A 21,613-nucleotide genomic window follows, 5' to 3' on the forward strand; every position below is an offset into this window, starting at 1 on the left:
GGGTCGCGACCTGAGAGGGGTCGCGACCTGAGAGGGGTCCGGAGTCATCGTTGAAGGTGAAAGGGATTTGACACATCTGGAATTCAAAGCCTTGCATGGCATGGCCCCCCTGGAATGGTTTCCCGCCATTTCTGCTGAGTAACCCTTTATCTGGTAACCCTTTATCTGCGAAGCACACTGACATGTACTCTACAGGCCCTTTTTTAACTGCAGTAACATTTTCAACGACTACCGTGCACCGTTAATTTCAACGTCAGTCAGTAAGGTGCCTTTTGGTGGTACCTCTGTCAGTCACCTTTTCTCTCTGCTGGCTACCTCTTGGCCAACTGTTGGACAGCGTGGTTCGACAGTGTGAACACAGACTCCGCACTTAGCACGTTCTCAGAGAACTCTTCCCCAGAGGACTCTTCCCCAGAGGACTCTTCCTAGAGGACAGAGCGGACGTGCGACAGGAGGTAAAGAAAAGTCTTCACCTCCTGTCGCACGTCCGCTCTGTAGGGTTTGTAACACAAACCTGAAACAATGTTCTTGGAACAATGCACTTGAAAAGGGGAGTACTTGAGCAGGGAGACTAGCCCTGGATTGATCGTGGACGACGCGCGCAATGCACTGGTTGGCGGGCAGTTCAAAAATATGTTCGAGTTCATTGGTCTCTTGGTTGTGGTCGTGTGGCTGCTAAAAGTAGCGCACACTGTTCCGGGTGTGTGTAGCCGACGACGCAGCTTGCCCAAGACCCTAGGAGACAAGCTTGTCATCACCGGTGCCACGGATGGGATCGGTAGAGCGTATGCCGACTTGGCTGCAAAAAACGGGATACCCATATTGGTCCTGGTTGGCCGGAACCAAGAGAAGCTCGACGCTGTGGTAAGTGCTTTTCTGACGGTTCGTGTTTCTTTTCATCACACACGTGTGTTCATCACACACGTGTGTGTGTGTACTCGATGCATGTTGTGTATGTAGAAGCGTGAAGTGGAGACCAAGACAACGACAGTGAGGACAGTGCAGGCAGACTTCGATTCGGCGGATTTGACGAAGACTGCTGGCTTCGAGGAGTTGAAGAGGGAGTTGTCGACGGCGGAGAGTCTTATTAACTGCGCGGGTGTGAGTTACCCAGGTGCGATGTACTACGAGGAGGTGGGTGTGCCATTTCTGGACACGTTGATTCGAGTGAATTTGATGTCTACGATGATCGCTGCGCACCTGGCGTACAAAGGTATGCGAGCTCGTGGCAAGGGTCTGTTGGTCTTCATGGGTAGTGCTTCCTCGCTGGTTGCAGAACCGTTGTTGGTGGGATACGCTGGCACGAAGGGCGCCATTGACGGACTTGGTCGGTCGTTGCAGGCAGAGTGTGTGTCCACCGAATTTGGCATTCAGATACAAGTGCCATTCATGGTCACGACGAAAATGTCGAAGATTCGAAAACCCTCACTACTTGTACCATCCGCAGATGCCTACGCTCGGGCCGGCCTGCGCGCGGCCTGCCACGCATCCAACCGAACCGTTAATGACTCCATGCGCGCGACCATCTGCCCCTATTGGTCCCACCAAGTCATCCTCAATGTGTGCCAAAGACTACCGCGATACCTCTGGGAGCAATTCCGACTGAGCGAACAGAAAGTGCTGCGGAAAAAATATATGGCCAAAGTCACCAAAGCTACCACCACTGCCTAGCATGCTCGACAACGCAGGAACCGTAGTGTGTCACACACTATGACACACTCACTACAGCTTCTACAGCAAGTCGGTGTGTATGTTGGTGCAATTGGAGATGATGTGCTTAATGATGTGCTTAGTTGTTTTTCTTGTCGACAGAGGCGGGCGGGCTTCGCCACGTCCTTTTTATGAGTTGGCCCACCATCATGGCCAGGACAATCGTCACCGCATACGCCGTGAACAAAATACCCAGCGCAAATAGGCCGGGATGATTGTCAGCAAATGCCAGCGTGGTACTGTTGTAATATATCAAGTCATGCAATGGCTTCTTCAAATAGTTATCAACCCAAACCATGCGCCCCTCGAGTCTCTCTAAGTAAAGGACATAGACGACATAGGCACAGACTAGACGACACAGACTAGACGACACAGGCTAGACGACACAGAATCGAACAAGTCACTCAGCTTGGTGATGGATGACCTTACCGGGCAGCCAGCTTCGCATCCATTGTTGCGTTTGCTCATTAAGGAGGTAAGAAGATATCAGGCTAGACATTCAGAACCTATTCGTCGTTTTGAAAAAATGATTTATTTCTCGTTGGGGCCAAGGACCTTCTCTTCCCCACAAGCACTGATAACAGTACAGTTGGGGGTCTGTCCGGCCTCAAGCTGCTTCTTCCATTCCTCCAGGATCTTGTCGTCACGTCCCAACGGCCACGAAAGGTCCATGCGGAGGTTTCCGGAGGCATCGAGCAGATGCAGGAACCCGGAGTCTTCCCAATGAATAATGGCATATTGCGTGCGAGTCACAATAGGCTCGAGCATGTTATGAGAGGTGGGACAGTTCTCATCTAGTTTCTTCGCGGTGAAGATATCGATGCCCACAATGGATGCCTTAGCGTGGCCGTGCTTGCCAGTCTTAGAAGTAGAAACTTCAACAACGCGGCAGGGGCGGCCCTTGAGCATAGCGAAGCCCCCCTTCTTCACGTTACCGGCCTGGATGGGGCGGGTATGAGAAGAACCGGCGTTAGTGGTCTCGAATTCGTCAGACATGTTGGGCAACGATGGAACCTGTCCAAAAAAAAACCTAAGCTCCGTTCCTGTCTCAGCGCATTTTTAGACACGTAAAAGCAAACGTCATCGGAGCCATCGGCCTGGCAACCGGTTCGGGGAGCTGCGATGCACCAGAGATGTCTGCACAAGTTTCAGACGAGCCAGAACATTCCCGCACTCCTCCAAATACTGCATGAAATGCACAGCTTTGGCCAATTTTGATCGCGCAATGTCCATCAGGGCCACATATGCATTTGCAGACGGGCGCTCGCGATAAAATTGCATGGCGCACACGCGTGTGTGCGCGCATTCAAGTTCGCCCGGAGGCTTGCGTCTTCCGAGCGAAATTGACGGTTAATGTTTTGCCGAAGAGCTCTGCACCGTTCATGTTCTCCAGTGCCTCCCGGGCATCGGCTACATCGGCAAATTCGACGAATCCGAAGCCGCGGTGGTTGTCTGATGAAGCATGCATGCGTGATTTTAATTGGATGACTTACTGCTATTTTTCTCTAAGGGTACATCGATGTTCCGGATTTCACCAAAGGTTTCGAACACCTTATAGAGCACCTCATTGTTGACTTGTTCCTCGTCGAGCCCGGCCACGAACAGGGTTGCTTTCGAGAGCGCATTCAGAACCTCTTCGCCCGCCGGTGATGAAGCCGCCTTTTCGCCGATTTTTTCCATGAAATGCTCGTCCGAAAAGGATCGCCGGCGTCAAGAAGAATGTGAGGTACGTGAATGGGAAATTGATGACAGATCAACTTTGCGCAGGAAGCAGCGGCCAACGCGTCGGTTTTGGCTTCAGTTTCGGTCAACAGGTAGGCAGGGTTTCAGAATCTTAGCCTCTCTTTGCATTCAGTTACCAGCAGAGCCCGAAGAACACGACTTCGCCTCCAAGTGTCACAGAAACAGGTTCCGCCGCTATGGCGCCCACCACGCGCGGTTTGACGGAGGCCAGTCGACCCGTCTGCCGCATCTGGGGCCGGCGACCTTTCCAGCCCTTCCAGGATAATTCACAGGACGCACAGAAGTACTGGAATGAGATCGCGGAAGTCAAGTATAAAGGTGAGCCAAGGGGCACGGGCGACGGCCCAAGGGGGAGGGGCGACGGCCCAAGGGGCACGGGCGACGGCCCAAGGGCGAGGGGGTTAAGCCTTGTTCGATAGTGCGTCAGAAGCAGGGGAGTGCGGCGGAAGTGCGGCCGGTGGAGTCAGTGTTGACTGAGTTGAAGCAATTGTCTCCCGGGCCGGGTCCGGGCGTGCCGAAGCACCTGCCGATTTCCTACGACGGGATTGGGCGACGAATCGTGAAGATTTCGTGCGGGTCTACTTTCATCGCGTTCCTGACGGAGGCGAACGAGGTGTACACGGTGGGGCATGGACTGCAGGGCCAGTTGGGACAGGGACCAAAGGTGGGTGCGTTACGTACCCCGGCGAAGGTAGCGATGCCGAAGCCGGAAACGGCGTCGGCTGCGGTGCGACGAGCGGGTAGTGGGGAGTCGGTGCAGAATATGACAGCTTCGCGGAATTGGGCGGACAGCTTGTCGGAGCCGGCGGGCGAGGAGGCGGCGGTGGTCGTGGACGTAGCGGCTGGCGAGGCGCACTGTCTCGCGCTGGCTGAGGACGGAGTCGTTTTCGTCTGGGGTGCCTCTCAGGCCTGCGGGCTTGCGACCGTAGATGATGTCTTGACGCCGGCCGTACTCAACGACGCCATTCCGCTCGACAGGCCGGCACAGGAGACTCCGCCAACGACCCTTGGAGCCACACCGGGGCTGCCACCTGCGCAAAAAGTCGTCGCTGTTGCCGCCTGTGCCCAAAAGAGCATCGCCCTCTCCCTCGACGGCCGCCTCTACCTCTGGGGCAATTGGCCCGGCCGTGCACGCATTATCCAACCCCTCGAGGTCGCCCAGGTTCTCAGCGAAGAGGGCGCCGTCCATAGCGCCAAAATCGTCCTCGGCGAAACCGCCGGAGTACTGATGCTCAAACTCACCGAAACGCCCCACCGAGTCTACCTCTACCAATTCGGCATGGGCATAAGGAACGAAATACTCTCCCCCGGCCGCCAGTTCGACGAACCCCTCTTCCAACGAGTAAGCCAGGGAGGGAATTCGCGCACGAGGCCAGGGGATTCGCACACGAAGCCAGGGGATTCGCACACGAGGCCAGGGGATTCGCACACGAGGTGAGGAACGTACCCCGCGGTGCGAACTTGAGACCGAGGACCCGGGATGAACGCCCTGTTTCTGCAGAAATGCGAGTCGCGATACGATATGTTCGTCCCCGAGCCCATCTCTACCTACTTGAACAAAATATCCGGTCTGGACTGTTACGATGTGCTTGACGTGGCCGTGGGTAGCCGGCACATGCTGGTCCTCACTAGCGAAGGAAAGATCCTTTGCTGGGGCGACAACTCTTGGGGTCAGTGCGGAGTGACGGGGGAACGTATGACCCGTGTTTCACCTCCAGCCGTAAGCGCCACACATGTCGGGAGCACTCGGGTTGAGTGAAAGGTTTTTTGCAGTGTGTTTCGTTTCAAGAGGAGGTGACGCCAGTGCGTGTCTTCGCCGGTGGAAACCAATCTGCGTTTATTAGCGACGTGGGTCAGGTTTACATGTGGGGTTGCAACCAGGACCACAGGTTGGCGAATTCGGCTATCAAGTTGTTGGCGGAAGCTCCCATCCGCGCTCTGGGACCTAAGGGCTTCGTGGCGTCCTTGGGACGGGCTAGCAGCATTGGTACGAGCACGGCTGCGTCTGTGCAGGACTCGCTTTTCAGTCCCCAACGAGTGCTGGCCCTTGGCTCGTATCACGCCACGGCTATCGGCATGGGAGAGGAGTTTACGGCCATTGCAACGGACTAATGACCCCAGCCTCGGTGATCGCGCGGGCCAAGTGGTCTGGATGGTCTTGACGGGCCGAGTAATATTGATGGGCCAAGTGCTAGTGATCAGCGGACTGTCGAGAGGATTCCCCTTGCCCAACTCACCGCGATTGTATGTGAGCGAATTGAAGTCCAGAATATGAAAGGCGGCTAGGCAGTGCAGTTGTCGGTAATTATACCGGGTATGAGGCGAATTAAAAAAATCATGCCTTTCACGTCGGCCAAGTCAGTGATCATCGATCCAGAGACAGGTCGTCGGATCTGCGTAGTTTCGAATTGTGAGGATCTGGAGCATCTGCACGAGCCCCCTAGCGGAGAGGAGGTGGGCAATGACGGGTTGAAGCAGAGAGGGTTGTCTGCGCTGTCGGATCTCGCGGGGTTGGCTCATGACCGCAAGCATAGGGACCGCTTCTGCGCGGCGCGACAGCCTCGCCGACCGCGAAACCATAGTTGCTGCGCCGTGGAGACTTGCCCGCACCACTGCGGCCGTAGTTGCTGTGCCAGGCGCCATGAATGCCAGTCGCAGCGGTCAAGAAACTGCGGCGCACACGCGTGTGCACACGCGTATCAGGGGGGTCATTCTGCGACCACGAGTTTCTGGGCGCACACGAAGGCCCCTGGAGGATTTATACAGATGACGATTCCGGGCAAGGGGACAGTGAATGTGCCGTGTACTTTTTGAGCGGCTTTTCGTCCCGAAAACTTCTTGCTGGAGGCTTCTTCAGGAGGAGAAGGAGAGGATAATTCCTTGCGGGGATGACTTGTCGGAGATGAGCGGATGAATTCAATTCTCTCGGGATCACGAGTGGATGACTTCTCTCGGGACCACGAATGGATGATCCCGATCCGAGTGTTTGTTTGCGCCGTTTTCCGGGTTAATTTTAAACGGGCAAAAATGGCATTCATCAAGGCGGAGACTCGGTTGACGGACGAGGAGACAGGGAAGCAAATACTGGTGGAGTCCAACTGCAACGACCATCATCCCTCCGCTCACCATCCCTCGGTGGGTTGTTTAGCCGAGAGTTCGGCGGGAACTAGGAGTCGGCGTAGTTCGTTGAGTTCGCAACGTTTCGGCTCGTTTGTTAGTTACCGCCACTCGCGGAACATCCAGTGCCAGTGCGGGTGCGCGCCCGAAAAGAATGCGCACGAGCGGACTGCGAAGACTGTACACGACAGGAGCCAAAAGTGTCGCGGAAGTCCCCAAGGTTGCGGGTGCAGTCATAGCGCCCAACGTGGCTGCGAGTGCGGTGACTGCGTGTGCGATTGCTGCCGAGGTGTTGATTGTCGAAATGTTGATTGCCGATCAGAGTGCAACTGTCAGCAGAGGGCGGGAGTATGTCAATGCGGGTGTCAGGAAGTGAGTCACGGTACGAGCAGCCACCTGTGTTCGCCGACGGTTGTTTGCGCCCATGGCTGTAAGCTTGGGCCTGCAGCAAACATCCCTCATCCGGCCGTAGTCGGAGGAGGACCCCGGTACAGTCCTTCCCCGGCAGTAGCTCTTCAGTCTCAGGCGGCTCCCGTCCAGTCGGCCACGATGCGCCTGACCCAGCCGATGGTGACTCAACCAATGGTGACTCAACCAATGGTGACTCAACCAATGGTGACCCAGTCAATAGTGACTCAGCCGATGGTGACCGAGCCGATGGTGACGCAAGCGATGGGGACCCAGTCGGTGGTGGCTCATTCGATGGCGGCTCAGCAATCTGCCGGTCTTCCGCCCGCGAGTCGAGGAGGACGATGGGTACCGATCATCCAGCCGATCAGCCGAGTTGACTCCACCCAGTATGGAGCTCAGACCACCCAGTATGGAGCTCACCAGTATGGAGCTCAGACCACCCAGTATGGAGCTCAGACCACTACTCCCTTGCCGGTGGCTGGGTCTGGTTACATGCAGCTTACCATACCCGCGAAGGGAACGGTACATATCCCTTATATTTTTTGAATGGCGTCAAAAATTGAATCTAATGTGGCACTTTCCAGTGACCGTAGAATCAACCAAGGTGTTGCCTGTGTGTGCTTATTGCAAACATTTAGGTTGGGGGGGCTGAATTAATTATCTGATGGTAGGTACCATACTGATGGTAGCGTCGGATTTATGAGCATTGTGTTTTGCACAAAGGGCAGAGAGGCAAGGGCAATGTGGCTGAGTAATTAGCGAAACAGTTGGTGTGGATAATGTGACCACAGTTAGTGAGTACGGAGCACTGTTTGGTTCCAGAGAGCAGTGGATCGAGACAGATACAGCAGCAGTCTTCGGCTGCACCTTCTACAAGAGAAATGGATGGAATAGTGAGAATTGGAATAATGGAAATTGGAATAATGGAAATTGGAATAGTGGGAATTGGAATAATGGGAATATATGAGTACGTACTTAGACAAGTCTTGAGTTCTGCTGAGTGGCATATTCCACATGTGTTACAGTGAAAGTTCTCTTGACTGGAACCCACTTTGCAATGACCGCACTGATCGCAGTGGAAGACTTCTCTGGCATTGTCCCAGAGACAACAGCGGTGGCAATAGTGTTTTGCGAAGCGTAGGCCGCAAGCCTGGCAGGCTTCCGAAGGTGTCTGCTGCGTCTCGCATTCCAAGCACAGGATCGCGGACACGCGCGAGAGTTTATGACCATCCGAGGCCATGGCGTCGTGACACAAGCGACACCCGAACACCCGTTTGTTACAACAGCTGGCCACCACGGCACAGCCCCGCTCGTAATGCTGGCACCCCTTCTTGCCTCCCGTAGTCAGGGCGCTAATTAGCAAATTGTACCGGAGCACGTCGTCCGGGCTACAATACATTCTCCTCCAGACGTCGATTGCTACTTAGATGTTGCTACTTATGGCTTTATGCTATATCCGAGTTCTACAGTCCCAGCTGATTCGGTTGAAGGACGGTACAAAATAGCCAACAGTATGATACAGTCGACAGTATGATACAGTCCGGACCTGATGGTTATTCTTGCTTTAACGTTCCGACGTGGATATACGTTCTACAATCCGGCGTTTAGAATTATTAAAGCCCCCCTCCGCCCGCCCGTCCGCCAGTCCGCCCGGTCCCAGTTAATTGTCGGTAATTTTCTGGTTGTGAAATTAATAAAAATATATAATGGCATTCTCCAAGACCGAAACATATATCATGGACCCGGCTTCGGGTAAGCAGATAAAGTTGGAGTCCAATTGTGAGGACAAGACCCATCTCGTCCCTGCCAGTGGGAGTAGACGGCGACGTGACGCGGGCTCTGAAGCTGGCTCATTTAATAGCGCTGGCTCCTATAGCCTCTTGTCTGGGTCCACCAGATATCATAGCAGTAGTCGTTACGGCAGTAGCCGATATGGCAGTAGCCAGTATGGCAGCGAGTGCTCTAGCTATTGTGGCGACCGGGCCGGGAGTTACGCAAGCAGCTCAAGGGATCATTGCAAAAGCCGCCACTCTAACCACTGCTCAAACCATTGCTGCTCGTCGAATAACCGGGCCTCCAAGAGACGAGGACAAAGCTGTTGTCGACCTCATAGCGGATGCGACCACACCACATGCTGTGGTGGACATCGCGAGGCGGATCATGTGTGCCAAACAGAGCACGTATGTCAAGCGGAGAATGTGTGCCAGAACAATCAGCCATGCGCACACACTGCCCCCGCTCCAGCTCCAGCTCCCGCTCCAGCTCCAGCTCCAGCTGCCACTCTCACACCCGTCATTCGCTTCTGGGCCACGCAACCGGCTCCCATGCCGGTCCCTGTGCCAGTCGCTCAGGCTCTGCCAGTCGGATACCCTTCCCCCCAAACAGGACGATTTGTTCAGATGACCGTCCCGGGAAGAGGCATAGTCAATGTACCCTGCGCCTTTTAATGAGGACGTAATCTCTTTTTTATTACCACACAATATATGCGGAAATTACACCAAGTTGGTTCTAATCGTCTGGTTGCGCAGTGTGTGTGACAACACTCAAGTTTCCGATCTGACACGGACTGCATTGAGTCGGCACTGACGGTAACTGGTACGGTACTGATGTCCATACCCCGATGAAATGATATTACGAATGCGCTCTCAGAGTTTCGAACGAGTGTGAAATGTTGTCCGTCTATTCCGGCAAGGTTCACACCCGCAAGGTTCACACCCGCAAGGTTCACACCAGCAAGGTCCATATCGGTGGGAGGCGGCAAGAGGAGGCGGCAAGAGGAAGAGCAGGGGCTCCGCTTGGAATAAAAATTCGATGGCCCGTGGACAACCGAAGACCCAAGCACGGGTCGGGGGAAACAACTCAAAAGGGCGGGTCGACAGGAAGGCCGAACGAGTATCTGTAAAGAAAGCGTCTCCCAAGCGCGAGTCTCGCAAGCGCGAGTCTCGCAAGCGCGGAAAGGACATTCAACACAAACCAGTGCTGAAGGCCAGTGGTGCCGGAAAGGCCAGTGGTGCCGGAAAGGCCAGTGGTGCCGGAAAGGTAGCGACCGCCTCGACGAAGGGGCAGGTGGCGAGTTCGATCTCAAACTCAGACAAGGTCGTGCGCATTACAGGCAAGTCTGACTCGACTAGGTCTCGACCTCGATCACATGGACACAAGACTGAAACGACTAAGAAAGAAGAGAAGGAGGTGAAGGCTGAGAAGGAGGATGATGAGAAGGAGGATGATGAGAAGGAGGGTGATGAGAAGGAGGATGATGATGAGAAGGAGGATGATGAGAAGGAGGATGATGAGAAGGATGATGAAGGTGTACGTGAAGAAGATTTGTCGCGAACCGTATTGATTAAGAATGTGGATGTGGGTGTATTGTCTAAGCCGTATGATTTGATTCGATTTTTGGGTTTCACAAAGAAGGATTTGGAGTCGTATCGTTTTGTGAGTTTGCCTATACATCCTTTGTATCAAAATTTGCCTCGACATGTTGCGGTGCAGAAGAAGACTATGTTTGTAGAGGGGGTGCCGTGCTATATGTATATTGTGTTTAAAGAGGAGCAGGATGTGTATAAAGCATTGTTGAAGAATACTTTTGTTTATGGTCAACGACATTTATTTATTGAGAAGGCGGAGAGAGCTGGTACCGCGAAGAAGGTTAAATTCGATCGTCTATACTCTGTGTTTGTTGGCAACATACCGCGATCATGGAGTGAAGACCACTTGTATGAGAGTTTTCTGAAGTATGGTAATATCCGAAATGTTCGACTTCTTCGTGATTCTATTACCCACTTGAGTAAAGGGTATGGATACGTGCTATTCACTAACAAAGATTCTGTTATAACCAGCGTTAGAGATTGGAAGGGAATTGAACTTTCACCAGGACATAGTCTGAGAGTACAGAAATGTCTTAAAGCATCAGAAATCCAACAACTTAAATTAAAGAAGGAAGCATTCAATCAACAAAGACGAGAGAAAATAAACTCCAGGATCAAAGCCAAAAGAACATTCAGGCAACTTGGTCCTAATGCAAAGAAAAAACTTCGAAGAAAGGTCACCGGGAAATGAACTCAGTTTGGGACGAACCCAGTTTGGGACGAACCCAGTTTGGGGTGTTTTTAAATAATGTCTAATAGAACAGATCCATTAACACGCAGCGTGCATGGGACTAATCCTCAGTTCCTTATTAATCAGATTACAAGAAATCGTATATACGATTCGGCATATTGGAAGGAGTATTGTTTCGGTTTGAATGGTATGTATAACACACACACACACTTTTTGGATGTATACTAACTGGAGCTCACTATGTATTTACGCATAGTTAGCATAACCTTACACATAGTTAGGACATCATAGGTAAACTATGTGTTACACATAGGTGTAAGGTGTTACACATAGGAAGTGTTACACAACATAGGTGTGTATTATAGCGGTAACTTTATTGGATAAGGCAGCAGGTTTGAAATATGTAGGAAGCGTATATGGAGGTAATAACAAAGCCTGTCCATTTCTATGTTTATTGTTAAAGTTATTACAAATTGGTCCAAGTGATTCAGTTGTAGATGAATATATGGAACAAACTGATTTTAAATATTTACAAGCATTATCCGCAGTTTACTTACGATTGACTGGTAGTCCTGAAAGGATATATCGCAAACTTGAGGAGCTTTATACTGACAATAGATTATTAAGATTAAGATTAAATAATGGTTCATTTAAACTGTTCCATGTAGATGAATTTATTGATGAATTACTTCATAGTAATGTATGTATAAATATTGATCTACCTCCATTACCCAACAGGAATTTACTGGAACAAAATCTAAGCATAAGATTGGAACCTCGTGAGTCGATGATGATGCATGAATGGAATAGTATCATTAATAATAATGTTCAAGATCAATTCCTTAAAATATCTTTTCCTGCTATCACCAACACCTTGGGCTCCAGCACCTGGTTCAAGACCACTACAACCATCACCACCGCCGTAGGCAACAACAATGCTACAACCGTAGGCAGCACAGTCGCCGAAACAAACCAAAAAACGTGACTTGATAATTAACCAGCTCATTTTGCTGATAAAAATAGCTAGACCAAAGAGGTGTGTAATCAAAGATGTGTGTCAACCAAAGAGGCAAACTTGTTAAACCTCCTCCTCATCTTCTTCCTCATCTTCCTCCTCCCCCTCCTCATCCTCATCTTCCTCATCTTCCTCATCATCGTCGTCCACTTCCGCGTCCGGATCATTATACTCATCAGCTACGAATGCAGCCGCATTCTCCGGCCTCGCTCCCAAGACCTTCTTGTCTCCCGCATTGTCTCCTGACTTCCTATCCATTACCAATCCACCTTGGATGTCCTTGTCGGCACGACCTTTATCTTCCATCAATTTCGCTTTGTTCTCAACTCCTTCATGTTCCTTTCGATCTAATTCCACACATAAGTACACACACAGCACACACACCTTCCCCGGGGTTTACCACCTTCCCCAAACACCCTACTACCTCCTTCCCGTTCTTACATTTATTTCGAAGTTCATGTTCGTCCCGCATACGCTTCTTCTGCTTTGCACGCTTAGCTATTCTCCACCAAATCACCAACGACACCAAGAGCACCGTCAGCACGACAGAGATAATGATTGTAAGCTTCCAGTTGAACGCAGCCATTTTTCAAACCAGGCCGCGGCACCGTCTAGAAGTGTTCGAACGATGCACCCCCGTTCAGAACCATTCACTCAGGACGCAGCCCAACCGAGCTTTGAGCACCAACCGAGCTTTGAGCGCAGCCCAGATTCTTGTACAAACAATGGTCTACCATGGCGTTGGTCGATAGCAGCGGTTCAGCCATCCGGCGTCTAACCCCCAAAGATAGTAAAACGATAATGGTCGCGTCCCGGGTCGATTTGCTCTTCATACAACGCAACAAGTCGTCGTTGGTTCGGACAAAAACCAGTGGGTCGGTCGGTTGCAACGTCCTGGCTGTTGAACCGAATGTTTGAGAATTGCCGCCTTCCATTTCTGCTCGGATTTGCAGCTGCACCTCGGGATGCTGGAGCTCGAACATATGCATCACATGGGCATTGCACATAGGGCACCGATCGTCCTCGTCTCGCATGGAGCAGGCCCGTTCTGCCTCCCAGCACTCATCGTGAAACGGTTGAAAACAGCACGGAGTGCAAACAGTAGACCCATATTGGGCACACATTCCGCACGGAAACAAACCCGAGTGCGGACCAAACCAAGCTGAGCTGACCCAGGCAGCTTCCATCATCCTCGCTCGAGCTTCTATCCCCAGTGCAGGCATGGTTAAGGCATCAGTTTCGTAGTAATAATCCCACTTAGGATATGCATGATACAGTAAGACTAATTCCGACAGTTGAGTCGGCAAACTGAAACGCCAACCCCCCACCTTTTCGAACATAGACCAAAGTCGGCTACGGCCGGCGTCAGAGGACACCGCAGAAGCCAGGCCTTTCATGTCCGCGCCACCGCTCATCAGCCAACCGTCGACATGTCTCAAAACATGCAGCAAATCTGCTGAGAACACCCCATTGAACCATGATGCGGCGTCGTGGATATCACGCCATGCCGCGACAGATGTGTCTGTTGATGCCACGTTCACTGTGTACCACTGCTCACATTTCACACGGAGCAGGCTCAATAATATGGACCAACGACTAAGCGGGAAAATCACATCAATGTACTCGAGTGCAACTGCAGCCCACGGCACATCGAAAATGCTGCCGTCCCTCGCCTCCTGACGGTGCAGCGTCCCGTAGGTACAGCAATAGATACTGTACTCACCAGTAATAGTCACCGCGCCTATCACCGGATCCTTAATCAGCTTGATTTCTTGGCAGCCTGATCCATCGTGACAAGGGTCGTTCTGGTGACAGATGCAACATTTGTGCCAATCCTGCCAGCCCCGGACGCAGGTCACAACCAGAATTGGAGGCCTTGCCCACTTCTGTACTGCACCGTCATCGTTGCCCTTCACATCTTGCGTCTTACCACTCATTTCATCTTCGTCCTTGTCCCGTTCTTCCTTTTCCTTTTGACAGGCATCTTCGTTGTCATCATCTTCGTTGTCATCATCTTTGGAGTCATCATCTTTGGAGTCGTTCAGGTTCCCTTTGTCGGCTTCGTTCTCTTTGTTCTCCGCATCTCGTGCCTCATTCACTGAGCCTAGCGCGCCTTCAGTTTCGCCTGCAGTACGTTCATCGCCAATTGAACACGTGAGCTTGTCTTGAACGGGTGGGCTCTTCCCCGTCGGCTCAGTATCTAGTTGTTGGGCCCTTTTCTTCAGTCCGTAGTTAAGAGACCTAAGCGTGGTCGTAAACAAGGGAGCGGTACCAACGGCATCGAGGGTCACGGGTTCGATTCCGAGCAACCCCATTTTTGCTTATTTCCGACTTTTCAGACCACATGCGCGACAAGAATGATCGAGACAACCACGACACCGTCCCCAGCCTGGAGGTATTTTTGAGGAATAGTAGGCACCGAATATCTACCCAACAAGCCAACCGGGGGCGCCATTGTGGGGTCTGCTGGAGGCGTGTGGACGTAGACGATAGTGAGCTGAGTTCGAGCCAAATGCCGCCCGGTTACGGAGGGACGAACGCTATGCCAGTTGTCTCCGAACGTTGTTGGGAATGTGCTAACTGCTGGGAAGTGTGTGCTAACTGGTGGGAAGTGTTTGCTATTTGGGTTTAATTAAAATTTGAGATGTCGCGTTCAGTACGAGCAATACGTAGTGGCGAGTCGTCGTCAGCGAAGTCGGCGTTTCTCGGTGCTTTGTTGATTGATGCCCCACAGGTGATAATGGAGGTTTGGGATGCGAATTTGGGGGCATTGGAGAACGTGTTTGTGGTAGGCATGATGTCAGAGACGGTGTCGGTGACACCTCGAGGGAGTGCTTGGGCTCGAACACACCCTGAGTTGGAATGGAATCCGTACTCAGAGAATGACGCTCGACTTCATGCCAATGACGTCCTCGTGGCCGATGCAGTAACCGAGGCGGCAGCCAACGCATCCGAGGAGATGCGCGAACGCGCCCGCAGATTTTGCGCTTCTCTCGCACAAGAAGAAGATCTCGTCGGCGACTTCGGCATCACCAACAACTTAGGCCACCCCCTCAAACGTATCACTGCTGTACGTCAAAGTCATGGCAGCCTCTTCCTACGGCTTCAATTTTTCTGACTTACCAATCAATCAACCAACCCCACTACTTAACCACGAAGATAGGCAGCACAAAGACAGACGGAGGGAACCCGAGGACAGACAGAGGTTTGATCGAATGGCCGGTGGTTTGATCCAGAGGGAGGGGCGTACAAGATTCTAACGAAGTTTAAGTCCGCGATTGAGTGAGGGGGCAAGACGAATTATTTTGGCCCTTCTTTTTCTTGATAGGGGGGAAACCTTGTTAATCAGATAGCTTTAATTTATAAGTTTTTCTCTGTTTGAGTCTCTTCGGCAAAAAGGTCAGAATTGGAATCCATCTCGTAGGAAAACATGTGTGCGCGTTTGTACACACACTTTTGTGCGCGCACCGTGAGTCACCCAAATCGCCGCTCGCCTCTGTGCCTCACCAACCAAGCATCAAGTGACTCGGGGACACTTGTTACATTAAATACCTCACCATAAAAACTTTGTTTCACTCGGAACGTAAACTTCGGTCATGTGAATTGTTTCTGTTATTCGTCTTTGCAGTGCGCTTTTGTCGGGGACTTGCGGATACCACTCGTCAGGGTCTTGATTGCTCGTGATGACAAAGTTTGTTGCGAGTAGGTCGGTCATTGAGCCTTTGATGGGGACCTTGATTGGATTTTCGGATAACCATCTTAACATGTCGCAATAGCGTTCTGACGAATAGAAATCGTCAAAGATGACGGTCTGTTGCCCGGTATATCCGTCCCACCATACTGCCCGATCAATCTGCAACGATTACTACATCAAGCCAACCGGCCAACGGAGAAATACTGTGACATGTTGAGATGGCTGAAAGGCGCAATGACAGACCTCCTGGCCATACCCAGAGAGGGTTTATCATACGCAGAATACTGCCCGTCTCCACTATACGAATCCGCAATTAAATAACGATCGCAGCACTGTGGGAACAGACAGGAAAATCGCACACTGCTGGTGTCACTGTTGAGCGTTATCAGCCTTCTCCTACTGCCTTGTTACAAGTGCCGTGAAAGCCGGATTAAGTTTGTCAGGATAGTGTACTTTGAGCGGGTTGGTGGGGTGCCCGGGGAGTGGAGGGTTCACGCCATAGAAACGAAGGCGGTGGAACGAATGGAACTCTATCGAAGGCGGTCACGATGGGGCTTCCTCATCTACCTCAAGTCGACGAGCGCCATCCAGCAAATGAGTGAGTGCCCCACCCGATCCCCAAGTGTCTGCTAACTGGGGCTTGGCGTCCTGAGCATTGACGACCTGAGAGGCCTCCTGAGAGGCCGCTTGGGAGACCGGAGGAAATGCCACCTGAAGATTGGCGACCGGAGAGATGGCCACTTGGGTTTGGCGGAGATGCCGCTTGGGGGACTGCGACCAGGGGGACTATGGCTCGTTGGCGATCAATGAAGAACTCGAGGATCGTTTTTGCAGTAAGATCCGGGCAGGGTTGTCGTGTTTGTTGCACTACGACATTGGATTTGGTCGGAGAAACTGAAGACGGATGACCCTGCTTTGGGCGTCTGTCTGTGTTCTGCCAGGCGTGTACCCGAGTTGATTGACACAAAGAGCGACAAGCGGCACCTGATCTTGGCCTCTTCAAGGACTCTCAGCCACCTCCAGAGAGTCGGCTGATGCAGCGCCCTGAACAACTCAACTGTGTTTCGCTTGGTGCGCCGCGCGACCAGTTTTTGGTTGATTGTGGTTAGTAGCGTGTAGTTCATTGGGGGATAACACGCGTGTGTTCTTTCCATTTCTATATTGAGTATATGCAATGGTGGAGGGAGGGATTGGTGAGGATTGTCGGTTCTGCTATCCTTTGCCTGAGCCCAAGGGACACCAGAATTATGATGGGGACCGTGTCCGGTTTGTTCGGGCTTTGGAGACTGGCTTCCAACTCCGAAGGGTTTTTGACATACACCAAGCAGAATCTGTTTCCGGCTTGCTTGTCCTTACGAATGGCGAAGTGACCATATTCGGATTTCACGGTCGCGAATTCGATTGCGGGCTGACCCAGAGGACACATCTTACGGAGAACGGAATGGCACACGGGACACCTAGTGTTTGAGCCAGGACACACTCCCTCTATCCTCCAGCATTTTTTATGGAATGAGGTGATGCAACAAGGCGTGAACTGATCAGGGTAGGGTAAAGAGCACGCTTGACACAGTAGATGTTCGCTAGTGCCGTTTGCCCAACATTTTTCGACAAGTGCTGTTCTGTTCTTGAGTCCAGATTGTGGAAGAGATAGTCGGTCTTCATGATAGAAACGACTCCATTTAGGGGACGCCTGACAGATCCATTTTTCCATTTTGAGTACTGGAAGATTGAAATTCCAATCACAATCATTTTCGAGTATGATCCAAAGCCGTTTGCTTATCGTGTCACCCAACATTCTGCCGTTAAAGGCAGCTACGCCACCTGTCTTGGTCAATATTTGAGAGGCCTCAAAGTCTAGAAACGACCGATCCTCACGCGACCACACGGAACTAAAACTCAGTGCAAGGTCATAGATGTAGAGCCAAGACATAACATCGCCGCTATCTACCCGCGGCACGTTCACGGTATACCACTGATCACATCTCAATCGCAAGATAGACAGGGATGTCGTAGACAGCGCGAACGGCAAACAGAGTTCGTTATACTCCAAGACCACTGCGGCCCAAAGCATGGAGAAAATGAAATGGTCGTCAAGGTTCATCCTCAGGGCATCCAACATGGCGTAAGTACAGCAGTAGATTCTTGATCCCTTCTCCCTAAAGTCGTGCCTGGGGTCGCTAATCAGCTTTATTCGCTTACAACCTGAGCTCTCATCGCACGGATCTTCACGATAACAGATACAGCATCTATGCCAGTCATTAAGCCCTCGAATTGTAGTCACAATCAGCACCGGCGACTCTGCTCCATTCGCACTGCCAAAGGATCCATTCCTAAATGTTCCGCCTTGGTCAGCCGCGCCGTCTAGTTCCTGATCTGTCGGTTTTCTAGGGTAATCGCCAACATATTGGTCCGGGAGGGCATCCTGTTGTTCCACGTGGTTGCCACACGCCTGCATATCGCCGGCCTGCACATCGCCGGCCTGCATATCGCCGGCCTGCACATCGCCGGCCTGCGCAACGCCGGCCTCCGCATCGCCGGCCTGCACATCGCCGTCATGCGGGTCATTGTGATAATCGTTACCCACGCCGTTGTATTCTTCCACTGGATCGTCTTTTCCTTCTTCGCTCGGAAGCGGCGCTGCGTCATCGTTGGCCTGGTTGCAAGAAGAACTGGAGTCGCTTGAACGGGTAGGCTCGACCGAGTCGGGTCCCCTTCTCGTGTCCAGCTTCGGTGGTTGGGTCCGCTGTTTCAGTCCGTGGTTAAGAGATCTAAGTGTGGTTATAAACAACGGCTCGGGCCCAACAGCGTCCAGAGTCACAGGCTCGATTCCAAGCAGTGCCATGCGCCTCTTTTTTCCGTAAAAGAGATTCCACCAAGAGGCGAGGCTTTCTTGTCTTTTTTTTCCTGAGACGATGCTCTGGGTTGAGACGATGCCATGCATGCCCTGATTGTGACTAAAAAAGACGGCTCGGCCGGGCGCCGAAGGAAGGTGCCCAAGAGGATAGGCCATGGCAAATTTCAGAGCTGCTGGACGATATAAGCATCCTAAAACAACTACCACGCTATTCGACCAACCACTTGTTCCGAATCTGATAACCTCGAGAGGTACTGGAGTGATGCCAGCGAGTACCCTTTCCAGTCGCGATCCTGTACGCTGCCGGTACTTGCTGTTCTACCAACGCTGGGCGTCTGCCGTCGTACATCTGCCATCAGAGAGTGGCGAATTGCCCCCACTCCATTCACGTGGCGACGATCCCAAGCCCTATGCTTCCACTTTGCTGTCTCTCGCGTAGCCTCGAGTGTTGTCATCGCTGCTGTCTGAACCATGCATGCTGCCTTCGCAGAGCATTCAACCGACACAAAAGGCATAACCTACCTTAACCAACCAACGCATCTTCTTAGACCTCTGTGGAGTGTATCGAACTGCATTCTTAAACAGCGTAACACATCTTACGTCCGATTAGACGGAGCGCTTGTATACGCAGTGGTCCACTATGGGATTGGTCGGGATTAGCGGCTGGGCAAGTCTCTGTCGGAGACCGAGCGATTGCATTATAATTATTGGCACCGTAGCCATCAGGTAGAATGAGTCGATTGCGTTTTGAAATTCGCTGGTCGTTCTTACAAACACCAAAACCGGGACGGGAGAGGTGTCGGGAGAGGTGTCGGGAGAGGTGTCGGGGTCTTGCGGTAGATCCGTTAGCGTCAAAGGAACGTTGTAGCTCGCGTTCTGTTGGAGGTGTTCTGTAAACTCGGTTTCGAGGCGTGAGCCCCGCAATTCACCTCGCATCAGAATCAGAGCATTGCACACTGGACACCGAACAGCCCCCGGCGAGTCGTTTACCGATGCTGAGGTGAACGACTCACTGGCCTCGGCGTTGGCCTCGACGTTGGCCCAGCATTCTTCGTGGAACGGCGTTAGGCAACACGGCGTGAACTGACATGCACGGGACAAAGAACAGGCGTAGCATTTTAGTTTGTTCAAGGTCCCATGGAACCAGGATTCATTCAGAGAGGAGCCGGCTAGCCAGGACTGCTCCAGCTGTGCTGCTCTCTGCTCCAGACCGGGCACGGGCATGACTGAGCGGTCTTCGGAGTAAAAGCGGTCCCAGCGGGGATAGGCATGACAAATCCAGCGTTGGTTCGCCACGAGTACGGGGAGACTGAACTGCCATTGGTAATCGTGGGCGTTCATCATGGACCACAGCTGCTGGTACGTGGCGTCCAGCGGCTGGCTACTCGCCATGCTTCGGAGCACACTCCTCGTCAAAATCTGCGGCGCCGGCAACTCACGAAAAAGCTTGTCTCTAAACAAGGAACAAAGCCAGGGCGCCACTTCGTGGATATAAGACCACGGCACTTCTTCCACGCTCGCCCGCCCCACTGCCACGTTCACCGTGTACCACTGCTCACATAGCAATCGAAATAAACCAGCGTAGACCACACTCAGAGCGAACGGCAAAACGTTCTCGCTGTACTCCAATACCACTGCCGACCAAGCCACACGGAAAATGAGAGGCAGCGCACACCCGGACGGGGGCAATTCGGACTGGGCTGATTCGGAGCGGGTTGAACCCGACAAAGTAGGACTTGATACTGCCGGGCCAGACCATCTAGTCATCTCTAAGGCATTCAGCAGCGCGTAGGTAGTACAATAGATGCCGCAGTCGCCCTTCAGGTCCATTTCTGGATCATCAATTAACTTGACTTGCCTGCATCCTCCACCCTCATGACACGGGTTTTCTTGATAGCAAATGCAACACCTGCGCCAGTCCCCGAAACCGCGGACGCTCGAGACGACCAAGACTGGTGCTCTTTTCCAGTGTTCTACGTTCAGTAAATCGCTGAGCCTATCAATATGACTTTCGAATGCGTCCTGACAACCATTTTTGATCGGGCATTCGTCTTCGTTCTGACACGCTTGTTGCTCCCCACTAATCGACCCGTCAGTCTCGGCTTCCGGATGCAGCGGGGGTATGCTCGACAAACCAGAATTAAGGCACCGAAGCGTTGTGGTAAAAAGAGGAACAGTACCTACCGCGTCCATGGTCACCGGTTCGATTCCTAGCGGGAACACCATTCAAGCTGTACCTCAAAAATCGTGCGTGTTCGCCGCAGTCGTGGTACGCTGTCATGTCTTCCACTGTTTGCACCAGCAGTGAAGACACGCAAGCGCAAGGCGCCTACACAATAGTGTTCTGACACACAACAATTTGACTCACCATTTAAGGCGCTTAGTTCGCTCGTCTCTATTGTAACTACTGAGACACTTGCGATGGCCATATGGAGTCCATCCATCCGTCAGGACCATGTACTACGACAGCATACTATGCTTCAAGTCGGTCGCAAGGTCTGTGTGTCTTTACCAGAGTTTGAATTATGGTCGCCGCAACTGACTGAAAATATGTTTAGTGACAATAGCACATTTTACGATGGCAAGAAAGATTACGAGAAAAGGTTCGAGGAAGGGATCGCGGAAGTCAGAGAAGGCTAAGTACCAAAAAAATGAACCACTGATGAAGCACCCTATGGAAGAGATTGACAGCCCCATCAACATGAATGAACACTTATCACCACTGGTGAAAGTCACAGATCAGGTCGACCAGACTGAAAAGAGGAAAGCTCAATTTCAAGACGAAGACAAGAAAGTACAAGACGACATCAAAGGCCATGCAGGCGAACCCAAAGAGCAAAGACCCGACGAGGTGGAAGAGGGTCAAGTTGATCACGGTGAAGCCAAGGCCGATGTCGAGGTAGAGGAGGACGAGCTGGAAGATGGTGAGATAAAGGAGGAGCCTGAGGCGGGGCAAGAAGAAAGAAAGGTAGAGGAGGACGAGCTAGAAGATGGTGAGATAAAGGAGGAG

The 21,613-nt window shown here is 52.0% G+C and overlaps 14 protein-coding genes across 14 annotated transcripts; 8 read left to right on the forward strand and 6 right to left on the reverse strand.

Moving 5' to 3' along the window:
- Window positions 1-633: 633 nt before the first annotated feature.
- GNI_091020 (putative short chain dehydrogenase) lies at window positions 634-1,671 on the forward strand (the record flags this gene model as incomplete). Its single annotated transcript, XM_011132551.1, has 2 exons — window positions 634-864; window positions 961-1,671. The coding sequence occupies 2 exons, from the start codon at window positions 634-636 to the stop codon at window positions 1,669-1,671; spliced, it is 942 nt and encodes a 313-aa protein (XP_011130853.1).
- Window positions 1,672-2,241: 570 nt separating this feature from the next.
- GNI_091030 (eukaryotic translation initiation factor 5A) lies at window positions 2,242-2,706 on the reverse strand (the record flags this gene model as incomplete). Its single annotated transcript, XM_011132552.1, has 1 exon — window positions 2,242-2,706. One exon carries the CDS (start codon window positions 2,704-2,706, stop codon window positions 2,242-2,244), a length of 465 nt encoding a protein of 154 aa, XP_011130854.1.
- Window positions 2,707-3,016: 310 nt separating this feature from the next.
- Window positions 3,017-3,390, reverse strand: GNI_091040 (RNA recognition motif protein; the record flags this gene model as incomplete). Its single annotated transcript, XM_011132553.1, has 2 exons — window positions 3,017-3,162; window positions 3,204-3,390. 2 exons carry the CDS (start codon window positions 3,388-3,390, stop codon window positions 3,017-3,019), a joined length of 333 nt encoding a protein of 110 aa, XP_011130855.1.
- A 239-nt stretch (window positions 3,391-3,629) lies between these two features.
- GNI_091050 (chromosome condensation regulator RCC1 repeat protein) lies at window positions 3,630-5,565 on the forward strand (the record flags this gene model as incomplete). Its single annotated transcript, XM_011132554.1, has 4 exons — window positions 3,630-3,771; window positions 3,873-4,795; window positions 4,955-5,173; window positions 5,227-5,565. 4 exons carry the CDS (start codon window positions 3,630-3,632, stop codon window positions 5,563-5,565), a joined length of 1,623 nt encoding a protein of 540 aa, XP_011130856.1.
- A 915-nt stretch (window positions 5,566-6,480) lies between these two features.
- On the forward strand, window positions 6,481-7,527 carry GNI_091060 (hypothetical protein; the record flags this gene model as incomplete). The annotated part of the gene is made up of 1 exon (XM_011132555.1): window positions 6,481-7,527. One exon carries the CDS (start codon window positions 6,481-6,483, stop codon window positions 7,525-7,527), a length of 1,047 nt encoding a protein of 348 aa, XP_011130857.1.
- A 1,160-nt stretch (window positions 7,528-8,687) lies between these two features.
- GNI_091070 (hypothetical protein) lies at window positions 8,688-9,428 on the forward strand (the record flags this gene model as incomplete). Its single annotated transcript, XM_011132556.1, has 2 exons — window positions 8,688-8,790; window positions 9,157-9,428. The coding sequence occupies 2 exons, from the start codon at window positions 8,688-8,690 to the stop codon at window positions 9,426-9,428; spliced, it is 375 nt and encodes a 124-aa protein (XP_011130858.1).
- Window positions 9,429-9,792: 364 nt separating this feature from the next.
- Window positions 9,793-11,040, forward strand: GNI_091080 (putative RNA-binding motif protein; the record flags this gene model as incomplete). The annotated part of the gene is made up of 1 exon (XM_011132557.1): window positions 9,793-11,040. The coding sequence occupies one exon, from the start codon at window positions 9,793-9,795 to the stop codon at window positions 11,038-11,040; it is 1,248 nt and encodes a 415-aa protein (XP_011130859.1).
- A 57-nt stretch (window positions 11,041-11,097) lies between these two features.
- On the forward strand, window positions 11,098-12,025 carry GNI_091090 (putative pre-mRNA splicing factor; the record flags this gene model as incomplete). The annotated part of the gene is made up of 2 exons (XM_011132558.1): window positions 11,098-11,227; window positions 11,406-12,025. The coding sequence occupies 2 exons, from the start codon at window positions 11,098-11,100 to the stop codon at window positions 12,023-12,025; spliced, it is 750 nt and encodes a 249-aa protein (XP_011130860.1).
- A 93-nt stretch (window positions 12,026-12,118) lies between these two features.
- On the reverse strand, window positions 12,119-12,641 carry GNI_091100 (putative transmembrane protein; the record flags this gene model as incomplete). Its single annotated transcript, XM_011132559.1, has 2 exons — window positions 12,119-12,402; window positions 12,497-12,641. 2 exons carry the CDS (start codon window positions 12,639-12,641, stop codon window positions 12,119-12,121), a joined length of 429 nt encoding a protein of 142 aa, XP_011130861.1.
- A 639-nt stretch (window positions 12,642-13,280) lies between these two features.
- GNI_091110 (hypothetical protein) lies at window positions 13,281-14,370 on the reverse strand (the record flags this gene model as incomplete). The annotated part of the gene is made up of 2 exons (XM_011132560.1): window positions 13,281-13,337; window positions 13,384-14,370. 2 exons carry the CDS (start codon window positions 14,368-14,370, stop codon window positions 13,281-13,283), a joined length of 1,044 nt encoding a protein of 347 aa, XP_011130862.1.
- A 329-nt stretch (window positions 14,371-14,699) lies between these two features.
- On the forward strand, window positions 14,700-15,173 carry GNI_091120 (hypothetical protein; the record flags this gene model as incomplete). Its single annotated transcript, XM_011132561.1, has 1 exon — window positions 14,700-15,173. The coding sequence occupies one exon, from the start codon at window positions 14,700-14,702 to the stop codon at window positions 15,171-15,173; it is 474 nt and encodes a 157-aa protein (XP_011130863.1).
- Window positions 15,174-16,905: 1,732 nt separating this feature from the next.
- On the reverse strand, window positions 16,906-18,591 carry GNI_091130 (hypothetical protein; the record flags this gene model as incomplete). Its single annotated transcript, XM_011132562.1, has 1 exon — window positions 16,906-18,591. The coding sequence occupies one exon, from the start codon at window positions 18,589-18,591 to the stop codon at window positions 16,906-16,908; it is 1,686 nt and encodes a 561-aa protein (XP_011130864.1).
- Window positions 18,592-19,209: 618 nt separating this feature from the next.
- Window positions 19,210-20,433, reverse strand: GNI_091140 (hypothetical protein; the record flags this gene model as incomplete). The annotated part of the gene is made up of 1 exon (XM_011132563.1): window positions 19,210-20,433. The coding sequence occupies one exon, from the start codon at window positions 20,431-20,433 to the stop codon at window positions 19,210-19,212; it is 1,224 nt and encodes a 407-aa protein (XP_011130865.1).
- A 591-nt stretch (window positions 20,434-21,024) lies between these two features.
- Window positions 21,025-21,243, forward strand: GNI_091150 (hypothetical protein; the record flags this gene model as incomplete). The annotated part of the gene is made up of 1 exon (XM_011132564.1): window positions 21,025-21,243. One exon carries the CDS (start codon window positions 21,025-21,027, stop codon window positions 21,241-21,243), a length of 219 nt encoding a protein of 72 aa, XP_011130866.1.
- Window positions 21,244-21,613: the final 370 nt, after the last annotated feature.

Source organism: Gregarina niphandrodes (assembly GCF_000223845.1).
Source record: "Gregarina niphandrodes unplaced genomic scaffold scaffold00018, whole genome shotgun sequence".
Lineage (NCBI taxonomy): Eukaryota > Apicomplexa > Conoidasida > Eugregarinorida > Gregarinidae > Gregarina > Gregarina niphandrodes.